The 19,417-nt window shown below is 45.4% G+C and overlaps 1 protein-coding gene across 1 annotated transcript in view; it reads left to right on the top strand.

Moving 5' to 3' along the window:
• Nucleotides 1–19,417, top strand: part of CAPN13 (calpain 13) — a 77,280-nt gene that overhangs the window by 31,592 nt on the left and 26,271 nt on the right. The window contains exons 3-7 of the mRNA XM_068185970.1: nt 2,084–2,200; nt 3,151–3,399; nt 14,243–14,312; nt 15,188–15,306; nt 18,910–19,043. Of these exons, the coding sequence (XP_068042071.1) occupies nt 3,160–3,399; nt 14,243–14,312; nt 15,188–15,306; nt 18,910–19,043 (563 nt within the window). The 5' untranslated portion in view covers nt 2,084–2,200; nt 3,151–3,159. The remainder of the gene's footprint in view (nt 1–2,083; nt 2,201–3,150; nt 3,400–14,242; nt 14,313–15,187; nt 15,307–18,909; nt 19,044–19,417) is intronic.

Genomic DNA, 19,417 nt, shown 5'->3' on the forward strand with positions numbered 1-19,417 from the left:
TTCCTGAATGAAAGCTGGAGGGAGACAGGACACACCTTCACTGCTGCCTTTAAAGCTGTTCAGTGCAGAGAATGGTGGCTGCTTGGGGTTCCCCCACGGATTTCTGCAGGAGTCACCAACTTTTTTGCCCTGCTATGCTTGGAGACTCCTCTTTCCTTCCCATCGCTTCCAGCTGCAACACTTGATCTCTTTTGATCCTTCTCTCTGTAGCTTTTCCTCTGCTTACCTTCTCTCCTTCCTTCTTTGCTGTTTGTCCCTTTCTCAGGGACAGACAACACGGATGTCCCTCTGCTGAGAAGGAAGAGGAACCAAAAAAGTTGGGTGTGATTCCCTTCTCCATTTTAGATAACTATGTGTGTTGAAGGAGATCCCAGGACTAAGCAAATGTTTATTTAGCCCCTCCTGAATGTTTACCCCCTTCTGAATAATAATTGCTTTCCTTAGTTGAGTGGCAGTCTCTTTGTTTTCTTTAGAGTTTGACAATATGTCTCAACCAGATTTTGTGAGTGTTTGAAATCCCTCCCTCTCTCCTTGCATCTTGTGGCAGGCAGCAGTCCAAGGGCAACATCTCAGATATCCATTATAACTCTGTCCCTTGAAAGCCTTTCTGGCTCTCAAGGTCAGTAAGAGTAAGAAGCTCCCCACCCAAGCAGGCAATATTCAGCTTTAAGAACTTTTGTGACCTTTGCTGTTGCTGACAGACCCGTGAGAGCCACGTGGGAGAGCTGTGGCCAGGATTCAGGACACTGCTCCAAAAGAGGTGGCCATCAGAGTGTGTTGGAGCACCCAGGGCACTGCTAGCCAGGTCCTGACCCCATGGACTGCCTGCAGAGGGGCATGGGTGGGTCTAGAACTCCTGTGTCTATGCTGATGAAGATATTCCTGCAAGGGAATAGTAGTTGAGTGCGTTATTTTCCTCAGTCTGGTTGCTAATTTAATCCCGATATGTTAAACAACGTAATTAAACACACACACACACACATGCTAAAAACTCTTGTTCTCTGTCAGAAGAGAGGGAACGCGTGTCAGACCCAGCCTTCAAGCTCTGTTAATTTTAATTTGAGCTTTGGAATTAGTAATCAGTTTTGCTGGAACACTGTTTCAAGAAATAGATCTTAGCATGCACGGAGCCTGGGCACAGCTTCAAATGAGTATTTGTTAAGAAGCCATTCCCTTGTCGTGTTATGGTACATTACATAAGATTTATTTCTATTGTATTAAAAACTGCAAACCCCAGGGGAATGCTCTCTCTTCTTGTTGGCCGAGGGTGGTTTTGGATTTTTTTGTGGGGCTTTTAATTAAAACAATGAGATGCAAAACCACTTATTTGTTTAGGCTGTTGTTACCATGCCAGGAGGCTAAGTGACTTGAAGCACCGAGAATGGTGATGAGACTAAGTAAAAAGGGTGTAGGGAGGGGGTTGGGGGGCTGTATCACACCTTCCTTGCAGCTGAGTTGTGTTTTTGACATGTGGGAAGAATTCACAATACAAACCTGAGGCTTTGCTCTTACTGGAGCCATCTGCTCTATTTATGCAGCACCGGGGACATCTCAGATCGACAGATAAGTTTGTTTGGTAAAAAAGAGCCCTTTCATCTACAAAAAGAAATTAAACAACAACAACAAAAAAAAAAAACCAACAACAAAAAAAATCAAACAAGCAAGCAAAACCAACCAACCAAAAGAGCTATGGCATGCGGATGCTGGAAAGTGAAACTAGGTGACTTCAAGCTAGAAATTAGCACAGCACAGTTAATTAACTGGAGGTGAGGCTTGCCCAGGGCATGTGGTGGATTTTCCAATGCTAATTTATGGAAGCCAGGAGCTGGGGGCAGGAATCCCTGGATCAAGTGTGGTGGCATCCATAAAGCAAGATGGCAGAGGAGGATCACAAGGATTCTGCCTTTAAAAGTCTGCTGATAAAAGGCTTATTTTTTCATAGAGAAAGAGTCAAAAGGGGAAATATAGCTCAGGATAGTTAATATTTAGATTTTGTGAGGGCAAATGGGAATGAAGGATGAAAACTGGTGTGGACCCTGAGTCACGTGTTTATCCAGGCACATGTAATTCTGTGTTACAATAGGAGCTGAAGGAACCAGGAGGCAAGGCAGGCTGCACAACCTTCCTGCTACTTCTCTGAGCCCTGAAACCACAGCAGAGCCTTTCAGCTGAAGGGACATCCCCAGGAGTTGGTGCCCAGGTGTGTGTCTCTGTACATCCATGTGGCTCTGGGGAGCACACCTCAAAACTCGTGCTCTGTTTGGACAGTACAAATTGCTTTCTTTAAGCTCCAGTGCCATTGGCCCCTCCAAATGTGCAGGTTTTCCTCTTTCTTGTGTCCTTCTCCCACTCCTGTACTAAAATCTCTCTCCCATCCCACAGTCCAGTGTCTCTGTGGAAGATGAGCTGCCTCCCTTTGGAGCAAAAGTAGATCTTTGATAGCAGGAATCCTGCTGTGCTTTTTGATGCCTGTAAAGGGACAAAGCCCTCCACAGGAGATTTTGGCTCCTGCATCCATCCCTATCTGTGCCAGCAGGTGTATTAGCAGGCCTGTTCAGTCCAGGGTTTCACTGGACGTATGAAATGTTCATTTTCCTAATAAAAGCACCCCTTTCTGTTAGACACATTAACAGAGAGGGGTTCAACCATGCTTCAGACTGGAATACCTGGAGATGCCATGCAGTGACTGCCCAGTTTAAACAGCAGCTGGAAATCCTGTGCTCTGGGCACAGCTGTGATACCTGACCCAAAGAGTCCTGGCTACCTGTGGGCATCATCCCTGCTCACACTCCCCTGCGTGTGCCGCTCCTGTTCCATCCCCTGTGCTCGCTTATATTGCAGCTGTACCTCAGTGCTCACACAGCAGCTCTCTAACAGCTTTGCTCTCTGTCCTCAGGGAAGACTCCAAATTGAATTTGTAGCACTGACAGCACTGGTTTAAGATAAACCAGTCGGGATTTGACGACTGCTCTTTCCCCATGCATTTCCAGCTAATAAGGATTTTGTCACTGTGGCTGCCCTCAGTTTTGCAAGCTGCTGCTCCAGAGTCCTCCTGGTGGGAGGGGGGGGGGGGGTGCTGTTATCCCACACACTCCTGATGCACTACTTTGCATGGGGAAACTAATGGCAGGCCCTGTCTTCCCCTCTCAGGAAAAGGGCATGATGCTCGCCCCCAGCTCCGCTCCGATGCCAGAGCAGGGCTGGCAAACCACAGGAGCAACGGGAAGCCTCCAGAGCATGAAGAAATTTAACAGCCAGGACTTCAGAGACCTGAGAGCCTTGTGCCTGAGCCAAGGGCTGCTCTTTGAGGATGCCACCTTCCCCGCTCACATCAGCTCCATTGGTCCCACCCTGCTCCCAGAGGAGAAGCTCCAGCAGATCCAATGGAAGAGACCAACCGTGAGTTCCACCAGCTGGGGAGCTTTGTAGCACTGCTGCTGAATGGGACCCCTGATGGCCAGTGGCTAAAGGCCTGCACTCTAGGGTGGGAGGTCTGTGTTGAGCAGGAAAGCAGATCTCAAGGGGAACACTGGAAGCACAGTTGTAAGGAGGGATCCTTGCTGTGGGATGTGTGGAGGGAAGATAACCTGTAAGAAACGATTGCTCACTTTTAAAAATTTTAAAGGTTTATTAAACATTAACAAAAATTACAACAAAAGGACTAAATGTCTATCAGCTGCCATGATTATCAGCCACATGCTTGTCTACAAAATGGATGCTTTGCCTTTTATACCTTTAGCCCCTCCCTAAGCTTTGTCAGTAAACCCTTTCTCTGCTGTCCATTGGTGGAAATTACTTTCTTATATCTTTATATCTTGATTGGAGATCAGGTGTTATTACACTGAGCCTCTTGGTAATAAGCTGGCCCTCTCTAAATGCCCTGACTACTGATGCTATTACAAGGGGGAGGGGAAAGAGGACTATGGAGGGGGGGGACATATTACAATAACATCACTATGCATTTTAACATCTACATAATATCTATCTCTCAGTTGTGAGAGCCAACTATTATATTACTCATCTATAGCATAACCTCTGCAACATTAATGATTTCATTAGGTACATTTCTGTAGGAAGTTTGCTTCCACCTGTGAACCTGATTAGAACTACTATTTTCCCATTTTGATCTGCATCTAGAGGACTTTGTGCAAATCTGACAAGTTGTTAAATTCTATTAAAATCTCTGATTTCTGTAATCCAGGTGACTAAGTCAGCAATACCTATTTTAAAGTAATTGGGACAGGGCAGGAGATGAAGCATGTTTGTGTGCTGATTCCCAGTTGCAATTTAATAGGCAGTTATCATCTGGCATATGGAAGTTTAGAATGGGAGGTGGAATCACATGCTCAGCTCTTTTATCCTAGGACCTAATTTAGGAAATCTTCCCGTGGTCCAACTGCTCAGCAGAGCACTGCTGTGTGCCATTTGCTGCTGGTGCAGCTCCTGGATGAGCCACTTGCTGCCCATTTTCTGGGTTTTGCTAAGCACACCGCTAGTGCCTGGGGCCTTTGGCTTCCCTGGGCTGGGACAGTGCCTCAGGGTGTAGAGATAGTGACTCTGAGACTGTAAAGAGACAGCACGAAACAACAGTAAAATATTTATTTTGGATGGCAGATGCGTTAGGGCAGTGAGGGTGTGCTGGAGATTGGCAGCATGGTGGTCTTCACAGCAGCAGCAGAGGATGCAGCCAGCGTGGATGTTGAAACTCATGGATCCCAGAAGGGAAGCAGAGTAGCCAGCACAGCCTGCAGAGCTGCTAAATGTGGATGAACACATGGAAAGGCAGGAAATACAGCACATGGATTGGAAGGTGTGGAGGTGCTGGATGCAGATATTTGGGTGTTTTCTGTGGAGGTGCCATGAAGAGATCATTCTCTTCTGCAGAAGCTGCTTCTACCACAGGCTGAATGTCCTTAGGCAGTTTTCCTTCAAAATCTGTGTCTGGTGAGAGTGTAGCTGGTGCTGTGTTTTTTACACCAGCACTCTGCTTATGGGTTCACGGCAGGTGGGAATAATATCTCTTGAAAGTTGATTGTATTAGGAAAGTAACTAAAAATGCAAAGGAGAAGAGTTAGTTGCCTCTGTTTCCTGTCTGAGAGAGAAAAAATAGGATAATTAAGCATTAGACTCACAAAAGACAAACACAGATATTAGAAAGGACTCTCCAGAGGCATTTAAAAGATGAATAAACTGGAATAAAATGTTATGATACAATTCTCTTAAGTACTAACACCCTGGTGCTTTTGCAGCAGAGAAGTGTGGGACTGCAAAAGCATACAGAGTGACTTAGAAACCCAAATACCACAGATTTTGAGGCACTGCGCTGTGGGATGAACATCTATCCTACTCTAATATCCTGAGAGTAATTTCATGTGCAAAGGGACTGACGTATCTTGCCAAAAGCCGAATCTGCTGCTGCTAGTGCTTGAAGCTTGTCAGGTGAGGCAGGTATTGGAGAATTCCCTTCTATTTTGCTGAATCCATGAATACTAAGGTTGTGAATAAAAGTTTTTGTGCAATTGATTTCAAAAATTTACATATATCCTCTCCATACCAGCACTTCCCTTCTAAAGAATTTTTTACAGCAGCCAAAAATTTTCCTGAGTGTTTTTTCAGGAAGGAGCAGGATCAAAATCTTTGGCTTTGCTAGAGCTCTCCTTCAAAAAATTAAACCATATGCTCATGGCCCCGGGTTCACGACATGAACATTGAAAAGCCTTTTGTTCTTTTATAGAGGCTAAAGCAGCATCATCAGCTGCCCTTCTATGACAAAGGACAAAAGTTGAGACTGCTAATTCAACTCGGTCATCTGGAACAGAAACTCAGGATTTCAGTGCTGAAAAGACCCCATTTTTTTCCTCAGTTTGACCAAAAGTTTTACCTGTAGATGTCTCCCAACCATGCAGGCTTCACCTTGCCAGACAAGATGCAAGATAAAGGGCTGAGGAGAGCAACCAGAAATTCCCAAACATCTCCACAACAGCCATGCTGTGTCATGGTACATCAAAGTGAGGCCTCACTTTCCTGACAGAATGAAGCAGGGGTAGATGATGTTGCTGAATTGCAGTGTTTCCTTTTCATTCATAGAGTTGCAGATGTTTTGAGTGAGGGGACAGGAAGCAAATAAAACTGTTTTTGCATTTCATAAGTCCTGAAAGGCCAATGCTGCGTTCAGTTGCCTCTGGGCGTTGGTCCCCCAGGAGGAAGAGGGAGGTATCAGGAGATATCAGGTTGGGCACCTTTCAGCCATGCAGAAACGTTTGTACAATCTTTGTTCCTAGGTCATTGCAGTTGTAACTAAGGATATGTGATGCCAGGTGTTCAAGCTACCTAAACAACTCAGCCAAGAGATATCTGTAATTTCCCTGAGAGAGACTGTTTCCAACCTGAACATATCTCCCAGAGACTCAGTGCAGTTGTGTCCTGCTGACAAATCATGGCAAATTTAACCTATATCTGTATTTTTTCCCAGCCTCCACCATTAGCTCCCTCTGACATTAAAATAAATTTGTCTGGAATTGTACCTGTGACTGGCATCTCAGTCCTAATAACCTCTTAGCCTCCATTTACTGTTGTGCAGTATCTGGTTATTTAAATGGTAGATAGCAATTATAGCTGCTGTCTTTGCTCCAGATCCAACTGAGCAGTTGAGCAACATGCTGCTTCTATTTTACCTTGTACATTGTCAAAAGAATTGCCAATTACACTCAGAGTTTGGAGTCTTCATATCTGGGGGTAATGTATAAAGTGGAGAGAAAACAGCTTGATTTCAGAGAGAAACAGTCAGCAGTGACAGTCGGAAACAACTTTTTGACTTGTAAACTCATCTTGTTTAATAGACACGTGCCTGCAAAGGCAGGGAAGGTGGATCAGGAGCACCAAGACAGCATTTGAAATGTCACTTTTCCCAACTCTGCAATAGTTACAGTTTCCCGTCAGATGGGTTTGCACCCCCAGGCCCTCAATCTACGCCCATTGAAATGTGCAATCGGTAACAGAGGTTTTGCATGGGGTATTTCAAGCATTACTAGAGGTCAGGCTGAAGGTACCAAATACAGCAGGACCTCACAATTAACTATTCCTTTGGCTCACCAAGAGTTTTGAGAAATGGAAAAGAAGTTCTGTTTAGACTGAATAAAGTATTTTCTATAGCGAGGCTTTTCTAAAGATCAATCAAAGGGAAATTCTCCGTGAAGAATTATGTCAGATTTTAAAAACTGAGATGCTCCTTTTAAAATGTTGAGAACAATTCTTTTTCATTGTTTGCTGCTTTTCCTTCACACAAGCTATTGATTGGAACTGAGGAAGCCATGAAATGACTGTTGCAGAATATGCATTTTTATTCAATTAATGTTCAGGCTAAAGATTTCTCTCTGTTCTGATCATAGTGCATAATACTGTGCAGATGCAAAAAGAAATTGAAGGAGGATGGTCCAGATGATGTGAACTGTGGTGATGCTAAATGTGGACTGCTTTACTTCTGCTAACATTGGTTATGTTTTCAGATATGTGTGTGTGAGGGCAGAGAGATTGCCACCTGTGCAGCAGTGCCTTAGCCCTGCGCCAGGGCTCAGTATGGTGCCCATTGTAAATGTGAAGGATAGTCCATGATCTTCAGTGCTTATGCTTTAAAAGAAGGCTAAAACAGGCACAGGGTGAAGTTGCTGAAGGCTTTTCTGAAGGGTTTTCAAGGCTGCAGACTACTGCTCCTGCCCTGCTCACCCTTGGTCTCTTGGGGACCCTGTAGCTCCCTTATGCAATGAGGGGATGCTGAGCAGGAGCTGGCATAAGATGATCTGTCCTCTGATTAGCATAGACAGTTGTGTGTGGGGGCAGCTGGAAGAAAAGCTGCAAGGTGGCCAGTGGGAGTTTGAGGGGCAGCATGGGAGGAATTCCTGAGTGCCTCTGATGTGACTTATAGGGATGTGCCTGGTGAAAGGACTGTCTGAAAGAGCTGACGGGGGCTTTGTCTGCATCATCAGTCTGTTCAGAGCATCAGGGCACAGACTCTTTGGGTGCTTGTCTCAGGTGTCTGGGGTCAGATTGATGCCTCAGGTTTTAGCTTTCGTATTTTTCAGATTCTGTACTGCTTTAGTGTATAGCTCTGAACTTCATATTAGGGGATAGTAAACTCTCTTCACAGAGTAGGTAGACAAAACAATTCCTTCTCTAGCTGGGGACCAAGGACAAATGATCCAAATTTCAGGCCCAAGAGCATAAAGAATGGCAGAATGATGAGAGAAAAACAGGAAGTATGGGGCTTCATATGGTAAAGCTGTAATTGGACAATCAACTCCAATGTGCAAATGGACCAGGACTTATAAAATTGGGAGACCCCGTGACTGGTCGTCCATTTTATGACTATTTTGGGTTCATCTTGAGTGTAGCCCTGACTGGGCTCTTGTGCTGCCCACGGTGGATCCATTGAGGCCTTCTAATAAATACCTACTTTATTCTTTAACTCTGTCTAGCCTCTGTTCTAGGTCAGACTTTACAAGGCATAAAGGTGATGAGAAAGGTGGTGTCCAAAAAATTCCTTGGATGGAAGGTGCAGAAAGAGGCGTTGTGAACTCAGGCAAGGGATACACCTTGTTCTCATAGCAGAGCCCTGTGCTACTGCACTCAGCACCTAAAAAACATTGGAGAAAATTATACTCATTGAGCCAATGCTTGTTAGCTGGGAAAAGTGATCCATCATTTGAATCACTCACTTTGTAAAAGAGCTTGCTCATGTTTTTAATTCCTTTCCTCTGTCCCTTCCCAAAGAAAACATAACCACCTTTCAGGAGCAGAATATCTCTTGTTATCCTGCATAACTTTTGGTGTTTACTTTTTCCTTGGCCTGTTATTTATTTCCCAGAAATTTCCAATAATTAACATCAGCATTAAGGGATTTTGAATCCAGCAACTGACTTTTAAAAATGGACCCTTTAAAAAAATTTTTTGAAGTTAGCATCTTTCTAGATGGATAAGCTGATCTGGATTTCCTACTGCATCAGCCTTGGCCTGTCAGTAGCTGGAGGGAACTAAAAAGCAGATTTCATTCAGACAAGAATTTAGACAACAATTTGAAGTTAACCCAAAAACTAGTCTCTAATAGAAGAGGAGAAAAACAAAGAAAAACCTGCCAAAAACAAAAAGAAGAGGAAAAAGAAATGCAGGTTGTCACATGAGTTGCTTTAATGAGGGAAGTCACGGGAAATATGTGGCAGCGAGGGATAGTGGTGTCCTGCAGGTCTGTCCCTTTGGGGCCAGCAGTCCCTGCCATGAGCCAAAGCTGCTCACCTGCTGTTTGTGGTGGAGCTCACAGCTTCAGTCTTTCTCAGGGGCCTAGAGGCTTTTGGATCCTGTTCAGTGTTTCTCCGTGATGAAAATCCAAATCAATCTGCCTTGTTCTTCCCGAGTGTGAGTGTGCAATCAGGGTAATTGAACGGGAGCAGCACCCCCAGGCTGACACTGTCTCAGCCCTTGCCTACTCAGCTGATTGCACCTGACCTCGACTTGGAGTTCATCCCTGTGGGCTGGGGAAGCTGCAGTGCATCACCAGCTATTACATCTGTCCTTCTGGAAGATGGAAAATGTTTATTTGCAAAGTATTTCCCAACTCCATTGATCTTTGGGGTGAGCTGATTGTGAGGGGGAATTTGTGCATCCTAGGTGGATTGGAAAGCAGCACTGCTTTGAAGGTCTGCTGACTGCCCTGCTTCTCAGGCTGGGGAGTCTCAGGCAGGATTATGTGGCTGTGTTGGCTGGAGGGTGGTTGGTAACACCATGGCACTTCCAGCTTTTACTGTATGATCCCAGGGGGAGGTTCCAAGACCTCTAAGGACACTGCCTCTCAAAGGCTGCAGGACTACAGGACTACTTCCCTTGTTCACCTGCTTTGTCTGTGCCTCCTTTGTTTTACCAGGCCAACAAAGCAAACAGGTTTCAGGTGAAATCCAAGCTGGTTTCTGTTTTTTGTCTGGTTGTTGACACCAGTCCATCCTTCAGCAGGACTTAGCTTTCACATTCGTGGGCTCCACGCCTGTGTGGATTCTGGTGAACTCATTCTTCCAATGCACAAGAGAACTGGAGCAGAGCATGGCTTTCAGAAGCAATCAATGCATTTGTATTGAAATCAGGCAATTAAGAATTGAGCTATTCTGCTGTAAAGTAGGGAATTGAGTTCTGTCAGTGCAAGCCAACCCCTTGAGAGTAGTCTGATTTTTCCTATTAATTTTGGCTTGCTCAGTTATCCTCTCCTTCTCCAATCTGTCGGAGACAAGTCATTGCATGTCAGATCTTTGGTGTAGCCTGGCACAGCTTATATTGTATGGCTTGGAAAGGATCTTTAAAATCATAGAGTTCAACCATTAACCCAGCACTGCCAAACAACCATGTCCCCCAGTACCACATCTGCATGTATTTTAAACACCTCCAGGGAAGTGAGTGTACCACCTCTGTGGGCAGCCTGTTCCAGTGCTTAGCCATCCTTTCAGTGAATGAATTTTTCCCAATATCCAACATAAACCTGTCCTGGCACAACCTGGAGTCATCTCCTCTTGTTCTGTCACTTGTTACCTGGGAGAAGAGACTCTATAGCTCTACCACCTCCTTTCAGGCAGATGTGGAGTCACCCCCCTGAGCCTTCTTTTCTTCAAGCTAAAAAAGCCCAGCTCCCTCATCCACTTCTCATAAGATTTGTGCTCCAGACCCTCCACCAACTTTGTCCTTTGCTCTGCCCTCCCTCATTATCCCAACTGTCTTATTTCTGTGGAGGTTTCCTGTGGCTATGGGATGTATGACAGTGGTGGGACTGACCCCTCCTCAGCACACTGCTGGGCAGGGCCTTCAGCCCAGAGAACTGTGGTACTGTGTTTATTTCTTAATCCACAGCAACACTATTACAGGCACTGCAGTGCTGCTGAATTAACATTTGTCCAGCTGAGAACAGTTTGGCTTTCAATAAATAGCAGCCTTTTTATTTGTCATAATTTGTGTGTGTTGAACAGGGAGCACCATTACTCATGATGGCAGGATGTGTAAGGATGGTGGAACTGCAGCAGGGGGGAGCAACACAAGTGTAGCTGAAGGGAAGGATGTGGACCTGTGGCAGGAACAGAAACAGGGCTGGGATTTTATTTTAGGGTTAAGGTGAACTGACCAAGAGGTGGCTCTGCAAACAGTCAGCTCCAGCCTCTTAACCCTCAGTGGCCTTGTGCCTGCATTCAGGGTCATGCTGGGCCACTGGGGAAATGTGGGAGAAAGTGACCAGCACCCAACCAGAGCAGCCTGGAGCCAGACTGGCTTGCACTGCCTGGGAAATCCCATCTCAGGCTTCCAATTTTTCACAGAACGGTTTGACTGTGTCCTTTGCATGTCTGCATGTGGTCTACATCTACACTACTCACCTCCAGCTCCTTCTGGGGACTTGTTCTTCCCTAAAAATTCCAAGCAATTATAAAGAGATTTAGAGCTAAATGCATGTACAGGACACTTTCCTTCCACCTCTCAGATTAATTCTCTGTCTTGCCCTTTAGAGGAACAGTACTTCTGTGGTAAGACCGTGCTCTAGAGGAGGAACTGGTTTGAACTTGAACTTCTCTTTCTTTTTGACTACATAATGAAGTCTTCAGTGGGCCAGGGAAAGCGAGTGATGAGAGCTTTGTCCTGGGGGATGAGTTCAGGCAGAGTGCTTGACTTGCAGCCCATATGGTTGCCTTCACTGCTGGGCTCATGGATACTCTGAGAAGAGACCACGTGCCTCCCTGAGCTCCCTCTTCTTTCCCCTTCCAGCTAAAACTGAAAAGTCTCTGTGAAAATGCCACAGAGCCTCATCATTTCTCAGTGAAACAGGGCACTGCTTCTGGACAGACATATAGTTAAAGCTGTGGTTCCTCTCTTTGTCATGCAATTTGAGCAGTAGGAAATAGTGAGGCTTGCACATTTTGTGTAGTGGTAACTATGTGTTTCGCTGTGTTTTGCAATAATGGACAATATGGTGTTTTATGACTGCTGTATTCTTGCCTTTGAAGGAAGAGGAGCTAATTGGAGACTTCCTTTCCTCCTGGTTGAAAAGGTGCCGATTTCCAGAGCACTTCTAATCACAATTATGTCCTCTCTGTGCTCTGTCAGAAGCCCTCTGTGGGTCCAGACAGCTGCTGAGCAGCCCCTTCCCCTGGCTAGTGGAAACAACACACTGTATTGTGTCTCCACTATTGCCCCAGAGCCTGTGGGGAGTGCAAACTCCTGGAAGCAGAGCTCCAAGTGCTATGGGGAATATGGCACTGGAGAGTTCCCTCTGCCAGCCACAGAGATGTCTGTGTGCACAGTCGAGGTGGGTTGGCTGGGGCAGACTTCAGATCATGTCTTTTCTGGTTTTAGACTAAATTGCCAGTTTCTCTCAGCAAGGAGCCTGCTTAATGACTCAGCTCATCCCTTTTGCTCCCTGGGGAGTCGAACAGCTTGGTGGGCAATAGAATATTTGGTGAGGCATCTAATGGGCTGACTTTTGAGCCAGTCCCCACAAGAAGCTAGCAGGATCCACAGAGCACTTCTGACCTTTAGCATCCTGGCACAGAGCATGGCATCAGCCCTTTACTTGGGGATCCCATAAAGACACAGCTGCCTTCCCATTAGTTTCAGGCTCATGCTTCTGGATGGTTCTTGCCCCTGTGGCATCTATGCACTGTAGCCCAGCCACCCTGCTTCTGGGAAGTCAGACCTCAAAGCCCTCAGAAGTTATGGGGGAAACAAAAATAGCCATTCCTTTATGCTGTTGGTTTTCTGGGATGACTACTAGCAAGTCAGACACACACAAAAGCACAGGCAAGTTCAAAGCCTTGCCATGCAGTTTAATCTTTCCTGCTTGTGGAAAGTTTCAAGTTCGCCCAGGTGAAGGGCACAAACTGCTCTGGGAAATAGAGGTAGGGAGAAGATGAGGCTGGGATGGATGTAGAGCAGAAGGGAGAACGGTTCAATGCTACTTCTTCCTTATACAATGAGTAACCACTGCTGCTGGTAGCCACACGTCTTAGGCCTGCTCCCATGCCATGGGTAAATCTCTTGCTGCAAATCCCCCAAAGTCCTGGGATAGGTGGGGATGGCTGTAGGAAAGCACATCTCCAGGAATCTCCCTGCTGAGGCTGCTTTCCCCCACATCAGCAGTGCTATGGGAGTATGATCTGCCCACCAGCCTGGAGCAGTGATGTTGCATTGCATCTTTTCCTGACAGGGAAACTTTTTAGAGGGGTTTGATCCCTGTGAAGCCATTTCAGAAAGCTGATAGCATTTGCTAATGCTGAGCTCATGCAACCGTGTAAGTCATGAGTCACATTGTGAGCTGGTCTCATTTTTGTGCAGCATGTCAGATCAGCTGGGGAGAAGGAATGCCAGGTCCTGTTCAGGGAAGGGCTGCTGTATTATTTTTTTCTTACCAGGACTTTTTTTCCTTCCTTTTATCTCTTTGTTTTCTTACATGTGTGATGACTTGCCTATTTCAGGCTGATTGCTCTTTCAAATCAGACCCTTACCGTGATGGAAAGTGCCAAGGGTTACTCATGGAGGATGCTGAGGCTGTTCCCTCCTGAGCACTCAGATATCCCAGGCCAACAGCAGACACAGTTGGGAGAATGGTTCACATTTCTATGTGCAAAGCCAAGCTCTGAAGTGCTTCCCCCTTCACTGCCCAAGCAAGACTCTCAAGGAAAATTCTCCCTGAATCAAAAATGTCAGCCAGGCCTATGGGATTTTGCAGAGAGAGATTAAGCTCTCTTTCTATATCTTCCTCACCAGAGTGAAGAAAAGCAGCCCAGGCTGACCTGTATTAGACCTGAAAGGAAACACAAAAGGCTTAGAGTGTAAAATGCTCCCAGACCCACTGCTGAGCTGAAGTATAGACCCTGTTCCACTTTGCTTGGAGACCTGTGTGTCTCTGCCCTGCTGTGCCCCAGGAAACTGCATGATTTCATGGCAAGCTCAGAGCTCTCTCTCAAAGGTGTCAGTAGCATTAGAGAAACCCAAATGAAAACTCAGTGAGCACCCACCCCCAGATCCCCATCCCTAGGAATATCTGAGCAGATTAAAAAAGAGATGACTGCGTATCTCCTCTGTTTTTGTTGGTGGCAGGCAGCAAAACATCAGGGCTCAAGAAAAGCAGTTTTCAGACCTGGAAAAGGTAGGCAAGGTCTTCAAAGGGCAGAAACATGCTGCTGGCAAAGGCTGGGTACTCACACTGTTCTTTGCATTTTCTTTCCTCCAGGAACTTCAGAGAAATCCTTATTTGATCAGGGATGGAGTTAGCAGATTTGACATCATGCAAGGAGAAATAGGTAAGGTGATATTCTTGATTTGGAGGAGATCTGCACAAAGCAATAGCCTGTGACTGCTTTGCTGTGCTCCAAGTGCTCGGTGGGAAGATGTGGACCATGGTAGCTGCAGTAAATAATCAGTGCAGGTCAATCTAGACTGGCACAAGTCCACACACAACTTATTGCAGATATTTAACAGGATTCCCAAATGCAGCAGCTCAAATCTTTGTTACCTTTGTTACCTTTGTCTGGCATCTGCCTTCTGTCTGTGTAAGGCCAAGCTTAGAAATGGAGATCCAGCTGAGATCAGGCATATGCTTCAGGAAGCAGGGTCAAACACAGTTAAGTGTAAGTGTAATAGGTGCAACTCCAACTTCTGTAGAATTTTCTTTCCATCCGAATGTCTTCATTTGACTGCCAGTGTTTTCTTCCCTGTGGATATTTCTGTTCAACTCCTGCCATACTTGCCCTGTATCAAAGTGTGTATCTGCACCCTGTGTCAGTTCCATCTTGTACTCCATGGCCATGTTTGTCTTTGGGAGCAGCTCTGCTCCCATGTAGAAAGAAATGCCTTTCCATTTCTCACTCCACTGAGAAGCTGGAAGGTTTCCTAAAGAGTGTTTTGGACTGCAAGTCTCAACACGAGTGCAAAAGATAGGAGCAGCCTGAGAGTAGAAAAGGGTGGCTGGGTGACAGCAAGGTTCCCAGTGGACATTGCTGGTGAATCCTGGGTAGTGTTTCAGCATTTTGGAGGGGGAAAAGGAGACAGAAGAACATTGGTTGCTTTTAGCAAAGTGGTTCTTAGGTGTTGCAGCCCATTCCCTTTCTAAAGAGTCAGCTGTGATCCAGAACAGCAAGTAACTGACTGAATGCACTGGATTCTTCCCTCCCTTGAGGTGACTGCTGGATGCTGGCTGCCCTGGGCTCCTTGACACTGCGAAAACAATTTTTGGAAAATGTTTTACCCAAGGACCAAGGATTCCAGGACGATTATGCTGGGATTTTTCATTTCCGGGTATGTATTCCCTGTGGTGTTGGTACCACTTGAGCTTGGCTGGTTGGATTGCAGAGGGGTCCAGGCTGCAGCCCCACATCTCAACACGCTTGAATGCTTTGGTTCTTCAATGCTGACTCCCAATTCAGAACTTTGCAGAAATTCCTGAATTTTTAAATGATTCCTTGTGCTCCAGGTGGTGCCATTGCACTTCAGGGAATTTGATGCCCTTTTCTGATAGTTATGACTGCAAATGCAGTGGTACCAGCTGTTAAGATAGATTTGTGTACATGTATGTTTTAAATGGCATTCTGGTGGCTGCTTTGATTTGGGCAGTCTGTTATGGCTGTCATCTCACCTGCACTATCTATTTGGGCTCATTTTCTGTTTTCCCACTTCACCTTGCCCTTTTAGCTTGTTGAAACAGCTGGAAATTACAAATCCTTGTAGAGAGATCAGAGGAACAGGCTTTTGATATTTTGAAAAGAGATTTGTTTCAGAGAGAGGAACAAGGCTTTTTAGTAAATCCCACTTTCTACCAACTCCTAAAATTGTCTGAATCTCCCAGGAGGGTGACTCGGGTAGCAACTGCCAGGCTCTACTTGCTTGTGTCTGAGTCAAACAAATATCTGGTGGGATTAGAAGAGCTTGCAGCACCATTAAACTCCAGAAGCTAAACTGGATGTGAAGAAAATCAGGATAAACTCAGCCATTCCTCATCCCCCTTATATCACGAATCTCTTTTGTTTTATGTAGTTCAGCACCAAACAAAGAGCTCTGGCAGTGGGACTTCTTTGACCTCCTAGGCTCTTGTGGAGCAGCACCAGGAGGATTATCTTGAGGACAGTCTAAATTTTGCTCTGTTCCTCTGCTCCTTAGGATACCAGATGTTTCTATCTTGGCCCATTTCCAGCATACACTGACACACTGTGTGAGATAAACCAGCTGAAGGGATACCAGCCTGCTTAAAACACATTAAAAGGATGCAAGCTAGATTGTCTTTCATGGGAGCTTTGAAAAGATTAGTTAGGCACAATCCTTAAATCTTAAGCAGTATAAATACCTTACAGTATTTGAAAATGTTTTCCCTGACATCTCATCTGCACATCAGTGCAACTGTTTCTGGCTTTCCTTGAGCAATAAACCCCTGAGAAAGCTCCTCTGAATGGAAATGCTTCTCTGCAATGCCTTTCAATTATTCTATCAAAGATATTTTACTGCCATCCACAGGCTAAGCAACCAGTCCTCAGTTCAGTGAAGAATCGCAAACAAGGCGTATCTTATGCTAATAGAAATTTTTTAGCTTGTAACTTTTTCCCCACCATTTTGGAACTGGAGCATCTTGCCTCTCAGGAATACAAGGGGCTGCTCCAGTGTTCCTGTACAGCACAAGCTGTTCAGCTGCAACAGTCAAGGGTGTTAAGTACTTCATCAGCTGTAGTTAAAATGGGCAATGTTTTTATCTAGGGAATAATTATAGTGATGTTATTTCCCCAGGGATTAAGTTAATCCCATATTTGTATAGGAATCCCTTTCTCTGCCACAGAAGCTGTGGTGCCTATGAGGTAGAGTGTGTCATTCCTTGTGACAGTGAGGAGCAGCACCTCAACTTGGGAAAAAACCAGAAGTGTTCTCCAGGGGACTACAGGGGGTTATTGCACAGAGCACCAACTCACAACTGGAGGGATTTTCTCCTTACTCAATTTCAGAACTGGATTATTCTAAGATCTCTGTCTGTGAAGGAAAAAAGGAGGCAAAATAACCCCACAGCATTCCCCCTTTGACCATCAGGACCCTAGATGTGTTGTTGTCATTTCGGGACTGTCCATTTATTTTTCTTTCTCTTAAGCCCAGGAAAATAAAGTCCTGATTTAAAAGGCTTATCATAAATGTGGAGGCAAAGAACTTCCCTCTTTGCATCCTGCCTAAATAACAATTCTTGGTTTTATTTACTACCACATTCACAGCTGCAGTACTTAAATCCCATACAGAAATACAAAGAAATTTCATTAAGCCAGACTCGAGCCAAAAAGTGAACCCCTCTGAAAGCAGGAGAATGGCTTCTGCTGTACCACTCTTGTACTTCCAGAGCACTCTAGAATTTCCCATGAGGTTTCTTTTTCCCACTGTGGCTTTTCCTGTCCTTGTGAGCTCAGATGAGACCACCATCTGTAGGTCTGTGTCAGTCAGGAAAAAAGCAGCTGTCTTTATCCAGCTGAAGAAAAACAAAGTGCTGCATTAGGACAGTCTTCAAGCTTGAGCTCCCTCGCAAACATGGCCAAGGACCTTGACTTTTGGAAAAACATCACTCAGTGGGTTTGGACTGCATTGATCCCCACAGCGAGTTCTGTATGTTCTGCTTATTTTACCTGCTGTAAATAAGCCTTCATTGCACATGAAGCCCCGGGAGGAGGCGTGCCTGGCTGTCACGCCTTTTCTCCATACAGACCTGCTCCTAGTTGTTGGCTGGTGGCAGAAGGGCTCTTTAGGTGACTGAAAGGACAGCTCCTTTTGGACAGTGCTTTTGCCTGTCTCTCCTTCGGGCAGAGGACAGCCAGTGGAAGGCTTTTCCTCAAGCCAAAATCAAGCAGAAGCCCCAAATCTCTCCTGGAGCTCAAGTTGGAGGTTCCAACTCTGCTGTCTCCTGCCACCACCAGTGTAGGAAGGGAGAGGCCTGGGTGAGGCAGAAATGTAAGTAGGATCAGACCCGCTTTCAGCTGAGCAGTCTGTAAGCTGCTTTGCTGCTGGGCAGATCTGGTCTTGTGCTTTTCTAGCAGAACAGCTCATTTTAGGGTTTTTCATTGACCGAAGCTGTGGAAATAAAATCATGCTAGACTAAATCTATTGCTGGCATACTTCCACTAGAGTCCTTAGCATTACTGCAAATAAGAGCTTGGCCTCTTATGATTTCAAATCATGCTAAGCTACATTAATCTGCTAATGACTCTGGAAATGGCTCCTTTAGTTCATCCCTGCAGATCTCTATTCCTGTCTTTTCCCTTGAAAAGTTTCATCAGTTGGATCAGCTGGAGAAACACCTGCTTTGTCCACATGCTGGAGAGACTGCCTGTGTCCTTCTCATCCATCAAGGAGATGGATGACACCTCAAAACAGTCTTTAGTCACTACACTGTCTCCATCCATGACAGCGTGTCAGAGTCTTAATTGAAACACAGAGGAAAGGAAATTTAGAGGCTGGATCTTGACAAAGCCTCTCTCGCCAAGAGCTGCACTGAGGGGAAAAATCCAAGTGTGGCTGAGGAGAGAGGCTCATGGAATCCACCTGCTGATCATTCTTTATCTTCTTGAAATCTTGCTATTGACCAAGAATATTAGCATTTTCTCCATGTTGAATCTCTCCTCCCACTGATTGCAGGACTAGCTATACTCCCCAAGGACTTTCCCTGGCACTGGGAAATCCAGCCAATTGGTGGCTTGTTTAACAATGGGGACTATTAGCCTGAGGCAGTTCAGGAGAGAACTTGCACATATCCATCCTTTAGATTCATTCCTGTGCTAGTTCAGGAGGATTTTTCTTGGCATGGACATTAGTGCTTAAAAGAGGCTCGTTATTTTATTTTCTCTCTCTCTTTTTAAAATATATTTTTATTTTATTTATTTTCAGTTCTGGCAATATGGAGAATGGGTGGATGTAGTGATAGATGACCGGCTGCCATTCCTAAATGGAAGATACCTGTCTGTACACCCCCGAACTTCAAATGAATTCTGGCCATCCCTGCTGGAAAAAGCATATGCCAAGTAAATAGACCCGGTATTTACTGTTCTTCCACCCAGTGCTGAATGCTTTCTGTGGGTGGGTTCACCCTCTGCCTTGTGCAAAGCACACAGGAAAGAGTTCAGGCTGACAGCTGCCTATGTGGTACTGTGCCTATGTTGGCTGCAGCAAACATAGGGCCAACATAAACCGGAGATGTTGGCCTTGGGTTAGACCTAACTCTACCCAGCCCTAAAGGCAGCCAGCCCTAAATCCACCCATTTCAGCTCTGGGATGTTGATGCCTGAGAAGCAAAATGAGCAGGGTGATGGTGACACAAAAGGGCCTGGAATGTCCTCCTGATTTCAGGCAAACTTCTTTGTCTCTGTTTTCCTTTCTGTGTTGTCCCTCTGTTTAA

This window comes from Anomalospiza imberbis, chromosome 3 (genome assembly GCF_031753505.1).
Source record: "Anomalospiza imberbis isolate Cuckoo-Finch-1a 21T00152 chromosome 3, ASM3175350v1, whole genome shotgun sequence".
Taxonomy (NCBI): domain Eukaryota; kingdom Metazoa; phylum Chordata; class Aves; order Passeriformes; family Viduidae; genus Anomalospiza; species Anomalospiza imberbis.